Raw genomic sequence first — 9,185 nt, forward strand, 5'->3', positions numbered from 1 at the left:
ACCTTGGACGCGCTAGGCCACTCATTCCTCAGTATGTATAAAATTAACTGAACAGTTTCACAAGAAGTCAGACAGGTTCCACGGTGTGAAGCTCTACGACGCTGTCCATGCACAGTAGGTTCCGCTGATCTCACCTGCTCGCTCCGTACGTTTCGCGGACACCCGCCCCTCCGCCAGGACCTGACTTCGCATCTACAGTTTACTCCACTTTCATTAAATATGTACAATTATGAAACCAGTCGCTTGTCTGATGTGCTTGGTGTATAGATATGTAATGTAGTATTGATCGTATTTATGGTTGCTTGCTAGTATCTTAATGGTACTGTATGTATTTGACGAATATATGTTGATGATTCAAGATAGAGTTACGTAATAATATGTGTTATAGTCATTTAATTATAATAGTTGTGGCTTAATGCTATTTGCACACGTATCTGTTGTACCGCGTCGGAGACTCGGACACATTATACGATAACGTGCTATTATCGTAAACTACAAGCTGTTCTATTACAGAGGAAACAGATGCTAACAAAGGGTCAGTATTACTTTGTACGCATCTCACGTACCTGGACAGCACAACAAGCTCTACTATACATCAACAGCTATTAATACCGGTATATATTAGAACGGAGGTATTATTAGCTCTTGAATACATCTCTGTCTTATCATTTTATAAAACATGCAGCTAGAGCAGAAGAGAGAAGCCCTATCTACAGCATGAGGGAAGCTGCGCTGATCAGAGATGCTGTGCACCTCGATCGGACGTCTGCATCCGGCACGATGTCCAAGCATCTGCATCAGCATCCGCATCTTCAGCATTGCCTCTTCCTCGCATTCTTCCGTCCACGTCGAAGAGCCGACGTCTGCGCACGACGTTTTCGACGGCGCAACTCAGGGAGTTGGAGCGAGTGTTCGATCTAACGCACTACCCTGATATTAACATGCGAGAACAGCTAGCAGCTACGACAGCACTACCTGAGACCCGCGTGCAGGTAAATACAGGTGATAGTAAGCCCTACATGAGACCCGCGTGCAGTGTAATAACAAGTATTATAAGTCCTACCTGAGGAACACCGCGTGCAGTTTAAATACAAAGTGAAGTAAGTTACCTGAGACCTCGCTGACAGGATAAAGACAAGAGTATAGATATGTCTACTGAGACCGGCTGAGTAAATCAAGTGATAGTAAAGCCTTACCTGATGACCCGCGTGCCAGTAAATAAAGGTGATAGTATAGTCGTACCTGAGACGCGAAATGGTAATACAGGTGATAGTAATCCCTCCTGCCTCTCTCCGGCATATGCGTGAGACCCGCGACAAAAATACAGCTGTGTTGTGTTGTGTTGTTTAGTAAAGCACTACTGTAGCCCGCGTGACAGGTGATTACAAAGTAGATTTAGAGTCCTGACCGGAGGACCTAGCAACATGTAAATACAAGCTGATAGTAAGTCGTACCTGAGACCCGCGTGCAGTTAAATATAGTGATAGTAAGCCCTAACCATTGATGACCCGCGTGCAGGTTACACAATACAAGTGATATAAACAGTCTTACATGAGACTGCACACACCAGGTAAATACAAGTGATAGTAAGTCCTACCTGAGACCCGCGTGCAGGTAAATACAAGTGATAGTAAGCCCTACCTGAGACCCGCGTGCAGGTAAATACAAGTGATAGTAAGTCCTACCTGAGACCCGCGAACAGGTAAATACAAGTGATAGTAAGTCCTACCTGAGACCCGCGTGCAGGTAAATACAGGTGATAGTAAGTCCTACCTGAGACCCGCGCGAACAGTGTGAATACATGTGATAGTAAGCCCACCTACCTGAGACGCTGTGCATGGTGACATACACACAGTGATTAGTTAAAGTCTTACCTTGAGACCCGCGAACAGCGGTAAATACAAGTGAATAGTAAGCTCCTACCTGAGACCGCGTGCAGGTTAAATTACAAGTGATAGTTAAGCCCTACCGAGACGGCGTGCAGGTAAATACAAGTGGATAGCTACGTCCTACCTTGAGGACCTGCGAACATCGGTAAATACAAGTGCATTAGTAAGTCCTACGCTGAGACCCGCGTTGCAGCGTAAATACAAGTGATGTAAGGTCCTACTGCAGACCGCGTGCAGGTAAATACAAGTGATAGTAAGTCCTACCTGGACCCGCGACAGCGTAGATACAAGTGATAGTGAATGTCCTTACCTGAGACCCGGCGTGAGGTAATACAAGTGATAGTAAGTCCTCACCTGAGACACCCGCGTGATGGTAATACAAGTTGATAGTAGTTCCTAACCTTGGATCCGCGAACAGGTAATATCAAGTGATGAGTATGTCCTTACCTGAGAACCGCGTGCCAGGCTAATACAGGCTGATAGTAAGTTTACCTGAGACCGCGTGCAGTCGTAAATACAGGTGATAGTAGATCCTACCTTGAGACCGCCGTGCATGGCTAAATACAAGGTGCATAGTAAAGTCCTTACCTTAGAGGACCCGCGAACAGGTTACATACGAAGTGATAGGTAAGTCCTTACCTGTAACCGCGTGAGGTAAATACAGGTGATAGGTAAGTCCTACCTGAAAACTCCGGCCGACACAAGGTAAATGCAGGTAACATTAAGCCCTAACTGAGACTAGCGTAAAAATACTGGTCACAGCACAGCCTTACTGAGACTCGCGTAGATAAAATATAGGTAACAGCAGCTCTACATGAAACCTACCTATCCCTACGTAAGTGCTTCGCTTCATTGCTCGGGTGGTGGCATCGCTAGAGACATGCAGGACTGGGAATGTTGTTCATCAGTGGGAGGATGAATCGAGAGAAATTCGGCTTCCATTGAATTATGTATTATATAATTAAATTAATAATTAAGCAGAAGCGAATTCCGTATTTTTCCACGGAAGTTCGAGTCGAACGCAAACGAATTCGGGGTTTTCAGATCTGGTTCCAGAACCGACGGGCCAAGTGGCGGAAGCATGAGAGGCTGGGTAACTTCGGAGGACTTCAGGATCTGACGGACGCGTGCGACGCCATACTTCCTGCTCCGAAGTCTCGATCCATCAAACCAAGCTCATCGGCGGGGAAGGTTAGTTCAGTTGTCGCGCCACTGGCTGCGCCTATATGTCGATGTGTGTGTTAGTGTGTGTGTGTGTGTGTGTGTGTGTGCTGTGTGTGTGTGTGTGCTGTATGTGTGGTGTGTATTACGGTGCGTGTGTGTGTGTGTGTGTGGTGCTTCGTGTAACGGCCCGCTGTGCGTGTGTGCGTGTCCCGTGTGGTGTGTGTGTGTGTGTGTGCTGTGTGCTGTGTGGTGTGCGCAGTTGTTGTGATGTGCGTGCTGTGTGTGTCTGTGTCTGTTGTGCGTGTGTGTATGTGCCTGTGTGGTGTGTGTGTGTGTGTGTGTGTGTGCGCGCGTGCGGGCGGTCGGTTGGCGACCCCCGAGAGGTGTGTGGTGTGTGCTGTGTGCTTGGTGCGTGTGTGTATGTATGTGTGTATGAGTGTGTGTGTGTGTGTGTGTGTGTGTGTGTGTGTGTGTGTGTGTGTGTGTGTGTGTGTGTGTGTGTGTGTGTGTGTGTGTTTGTAAGTCTGAATATTATTTGACACCGCAGATATCAGCAGCCGTCTTGCCCTTGTCTTCGCGTGGCAATCAAACGTCACGCGTGTAGACACTATTCATCTGTGTTAGATGTTTGTACCATGATCAAGATGATGAGAGCTTTCACGTTAATAATCACTCATTATATTATATTATATATTATTATTATATATTGTATTATATTATATTATAGTATATTATATTATATTAATCTATATTATATTATATTATATTACTGATCGTAATATACCTGTCGCAGGTACACCTGGATGAAGATGTGGGTAATGAAAAGGCGCCCCGTCCCACCAGAAAGAGTTCCGTCAACGCCCCTCGTTCCTCTTACAGTGGCAGCACTCGAGTCTCCGCCAACCCAATGACCAGATATCCACTCCTCTCTTATCCGTATTTCCTACCGCTAGATGCCGCCACTTACCTAGGCGAGCGACGCGAAGATTCGGCGGAGGCGGAGACGACCGAAGGCGAGTCACGACAATCATCGAGCATCGCCAACTTGCGCATGCGCGCGCGAGAACACCAGACGGCTATCGAGATGCAGTATTTGTACCGCTAGGGGGCGTGAGCGGAAACTTTTTCCATCCGCATGCGGGTCTATTATGTCATCGTATGCACTTGCGTCTCGTCTTGTTGCTATGGTGTACTATGGCTATAGTATGAGTTTCAACAGTTATCGTCCACTTTTATTATGCGTGTGCGTGCGTACGGACCTGTGCTTGTACGAGCGACAATGCGTGAACGCGCGCACGTGCACACAGGTGCGTATGTGTACGCTCGAGTGCATGTATATCCGTGAGTGTACGCGCGTATGTGTACAGCGCTTATGTGTGCAAGAAATGCGTCGGGTGAGAGGGTCTATAATTTCATCGTAAGCTTATTCATTTTATATAATATTAAACGAAATACACCGAGGGCCTATAATTCTGTCGTATGGTTATTCACTTTATATAATATACAAGCGAACAGGGGGATGCTTATTTACATTAGCAGCCTCACTGTAGAGAGTTGATAATTCTACCACCTATACCCATGACATCAGGCGCGCCTCTCTTGCCCCCTGTATCTGCGCCATATCATCATCCATAAACGTATATAACACAGGAATTGTGTTCTATATCGACAGTACCGCAGAGCGCTGCCGAAATAAGTAGACGATCCGGTTTACATTTACGTCAACACGTAGGCAATGTTATGCGAACGCCATATTTACATGATCGGGATGATGCGACCCGATCCGCCAGATGGCGTGTTGACAGACGATAGTTTATCGAGAGAGCACTCGGTAAGGACCGTTCTCGCGCATATAGAGGCCTTTATAGGTTATATGCCTATATATTATGTTACTCGGCGAGTCACGTGAGCGACTCGCTCGGCGTCGGTAGTCGGCGAGATAAAGTGACGGTGTCATGGCGACCAGCTTACACGTCCTGGCAGGGCATTCTGGGAAGTATAGCCGCCAGGATGCGGTCGCGTGATTCAAATGAGTGGAGTTGGTATGTTAGGAATTATCGCTATTTATATATACAATATATATTATATTAAGAGCAAATAATACATTATTAACTCTATTATTATCTCTTGATATAACATATCTCTCTCTCTATATATATATAATATATATATAAACAATACGCAATCTATTATCCGAAACCCTTGGGACCAGACACGTTTCGAAATTCGGAATTTTTCGGATTTCGGAATGGTAGTACTGTACATACTGTGCATACCGTATATCCTGCAAATAGCCAGTACTAAAACCCATGTTTTCAAGAAGCCAAGTGCTGTACACTATGTATGAGTAATGCTAAACACATTAATGACCGCCACGAAAAAACTTTTTTCGGAGATTTTCGGTTTTCATAATTTCGGATAATATATTATGTACTGTATATATGTATTATATATGTATTATATATATATATATATATATATATATATATATATATATATATACAGCCGAGCGTATAATGACAAATATTTGTCATTATATTTATTGGCGTATATATCATTATCATTATCATTGGCGTATATATATACGTCATTATATTATATTGGCGTATATTTGTTGTCATTATATCATCGCCTTTCCTGATATATATATATATATATATATATATATTATACTATAGAGTATATATAGCTATAAATATTGGCGAGTGGAATCTTATGCAATGGTTACGATCCGGTAATTAATATGGATGATCAATTAGCTTTGAGTGGATCGACTATCGCTGTCGCTATCATAGCCTGTGCTGACTGCTGCTGCTACGTTCTCTGCCGACGCATTTACTGACTGAGAGGTGGGCGCTGTCTACCAGGGTTGCATTTGCATATATGACGTCAATATATTGGGCATATTGCGTGATATCAGCAGCGATTGCTGTAAATTGTGGTATCGAATAGTATCGAGGAATTGACCAATCGCTGTTCATATATTTCTAGACATATAGTCTATATGAATGAACTACAATGTGATTTGTCGTGGTGATGTGTGTTGTGTGTGTGGTGTGTGTGTGTGTGTGTGTGTGTGTGTTGTGTGGTGTGGGCCGGTGTGTAGTGCGTGTGTGTGTGTGTGTGTGTGTGTGTGTGCATCGTGCTGTGTATCGTGCGTGGCGTATGAGAGCGACGTTCGCTTTCAGTGTTTGTCAATATTTCTTAAAATAAATTTGAAAAAGCGATCTGTCATAGCATATGACTTGCCTCGATTGCTGTCGTGCTGGTGATGTAGGGTAAGGAAGAAATTGCGAGAATTAAATAAAAATGCGCCCGTTAGATAGCAGACAGCACGCGTTCGCTGATATATGTTAACTTTTATTATAATTAAAAATAAAGATACGCACGATGATGTGTCTCAAATATAACGGATAAATAGCTTGAGTAGATCCAGTGCATTTCGTGGAGAAACAAGCATGCAGCGCTCATCATCATCGTCAATCGTCACCGTCACATCATTGCATTATCGATTGAAATCGAGATGTAAGCAGTTAACCGTGTTAGTTAGCACAACGCCACAGTTTCACAGTTCTGAAACAGAATTGCCAATGTGCCGCACCCATCGGCACCACTTCACTAAATCAGACACTTGTTTGCAGCAACAAGCACCGCGAGCAGTCGAAACGTATAGAGCTCACGCTGATCGTGAGCCGGACTTTATATCAAAGATATGACTTTAAAAGTTATAAAAGATAAATTTAAGAGATCCGAAATAGCGAGAGACCGTCCTCCCGTCTGAATACGACATATTCAGCGGTCGTATTCAAACAGAAACCTGATGAACAAGCAAGAATATACACCATATCACCAGTTTCCCAAAACGGTTCAGCGCGTTGGCGTTCCAACTTAACGCGACCGTTTATACCAGAATTAAACGCAATGATCGTTTCGGAGCTTTCTTCCTATTGCTCCGTGACGGTGATTGTGGCGCCCCTGTACGAATTGCGAGCAGCACCGCCTAGCGGCGACGCAAGGCGACGCCAGGCTGTCTACACGTAATAGCGACGCGGTTATCAGCGCAGAAAATTACACATTATAACCGTAAATACACTAGAGGTCCATACACCGTTACGGCATGATACGACAATATTTTACGACGAATATACACACGACTCTCATAGGCAGGTTGGAGGCCGTGGATGAAAGGGAAGGGGTTCGGGCGGAAGGGAGGGTTTGAGAGAGAGATAGGGAGCTGAGAGGAGAGAGAGGGAGGATGGGGGAAGGGTGTGGCGAGCAATATAGTGCGACAGGGGAGGAGAGAAGAAGGAAATAGAGAAGGAGTAATAGAAAGTGAGGGTATAGGCGGACGGGGGAGGGAGAGAAGGGGGAGGCTTGGGGGATTTGCCATGCACTAACGACTTTTATTTCTTCTTGTTCCTGCCGCGTCCGTCTCTCTATTTCGGGACGACGACCTCTTCGTCGCGACAGGTAGGCCTGTGCGTAACGAGTCGACGTCGTCCCACAGAGCAACTCGAGCGCCGTCGATGGGCGCTCCGTCGTGTCAGGAGCGCGACACTCCGTCGTCTTCGAGCGACGTCGCTCGCGGTCTTCTTCGGTTCAGGTGACGTCACTCAATACCGGATTCGCGAATTTGTTTTTTGTCGCAGGGTCGGCCTCTTCGTGTCCCCGCCGATGGAAGAGAAGCTCTCGCTCTTTCGAGTTCCGCCTTTCATCCGGCGATTTGAAACCAGATTTGACCTGCGCGAAAGACAATTGACGAGAGAATGTAGCTATGAATGTTTCAGTTAAAAATATTTTAAATACCAGGTTTTATCGATAGTCGTTTAATTAGGTTCGTTGAATTATATGGCATTTTACGGAATATTAACAAAAGCACGCGATGGCAAACGTAAAGTCACCGCACTGTCCGCTGGCGCGTACAAACAGTTATAACATATATCAACGAATTATTCTGGCATATCGCCTCTCATTCTCTCCCTCTCTCTACGCCGCTCTCTTTCTCGCGCGCTGGCGCTCTCTCTTCTCTCGTCCTTCACTCGTCCTATCTCTATCGTAGCGCCTCCCCCTCCATCTCGCTCTCTTGCGCCGTGCCCTCTCTTTCTCGTTTCTACTCTTCTCTTCTCTCTCTCCCGTCTTCTCTCCCCCCTCCGATTCCTCCTCATCGCGCAGCATCAAACGACTTGCCACGCCACCACGACGCGGTGCCGGACAGCAGTCAGCAGGTACTTGATTAACTTATAATAAGCCATCGTGCTAATTGAATTTGCCGATTAGTGTTTGGCGCCAGAGGAAAATGGCACTTATTAGACTAACAATACAAATGGACGGCTGCGCGAGCGGTTGTAAATAAGGCCACGCGGCACTGAAACGCTGTTGGCGTGATTGGATCTGTCACACGGCATCTTCAGGGAGACCGCGCAAGCCGCTGCTACGCCGTGCCGCGCCGTCAGGGCTGCGTGCATTTTACATGCGGAGGTGCTAGGGTGGAGCGTTACGGGGCGGAGGGAGGAGGAGAGGAGGAGGATGGGAGGAGGAGGAGGGGAAGATGAGACACGAGGAGGAAGAGGCAGGAACGAGGAGCAGGAGAGCGAGGAGAAGGAGTTAGGACGCAGAGGAGGAGAATGGAGGAAAAAAGAGGAAGGAAGGGGGAGAGGAGGAGGAGGAGGAGGGCGAAGGAGTGGAAGATGAGAGGACACAGGAGAGGAGGAAGGGAGGAGAGGAGAAGAGAGCGGAAAAGACGAGGAGGAGGAGGAAGGAGGGAAGAGAAAGAGGAAGAGGCAGGGAGGCAAAAAAAAGGGAACACAGAGTAAGAGGAGGAAGAGGAGGAGGTTGGAAGAGGAACGTGCGAGAGATGACGGAGTGAGAGGAGGATAAGGAAGGAGAGACGCAAAGGAGGAGGGAAAGGAGTGAGGAGGAGGCACGGAGGACCAAGAGGAGGAGAAAAGGAGGAGGAGGAGGAGGACGTAAGACCATGAGGAGAAGGCAGGAGGAGGTAGAACAGCGAGGCCCCAGGACCGGACCCCTTGTCCTCTCTCCCGTCGCCTCGCGCGTCTAGTCGGGTGACAGCGGTAGATTCCCGCCGCGTGTGGTAACGTCGTGACTCAGAAACGGCACTTTGGCATATTCTCT

The 9,185-nt window shown here is 46.6% G+C and overlaps 1 protein-coding gene across 1 annotated transcript; it reads left to right on the plus strand.

The window, feature by feature from the left end:
* Positions 1 to 689: 689 nt before the first annotated feature.
* Positions 690 to 5,146, plus strand: LOC106816423 (ALX homeobox protein 1-like; the record flags this gene model as incomplete). The annotated part of the gene is made up of 3 exons (XM_014821044.1): positions 690 to 992; positions 2,934 to 3,080; positions 3,847 to 5,146. Coding segments are annotated over 3 exons (762 nt in total), but the record flags the coding sequence as incomplete, so codon positions are not given.
* Between the last annotated feature and the right edge of the window lie 4,039 nt (positions 5,147 to 9,185).

The sequence above is a fragment of the Priapulus caudatus genome, unplaced genomic scaffold (genome assembly GCF_000485595.1).
Source record: "Priapulus caudatus unplaced genomic scaffold, Priapulus_caudatus-5.0.1 Scaffold1374, whole genome shotgun sequence".
Taxonomy (NCBI): Eukaryota; Metazoa; Priapulida; class Priapulimorpha; order Priapulimorphida; family Priapulidae; genus Priapulus; species Priapulus caudatus.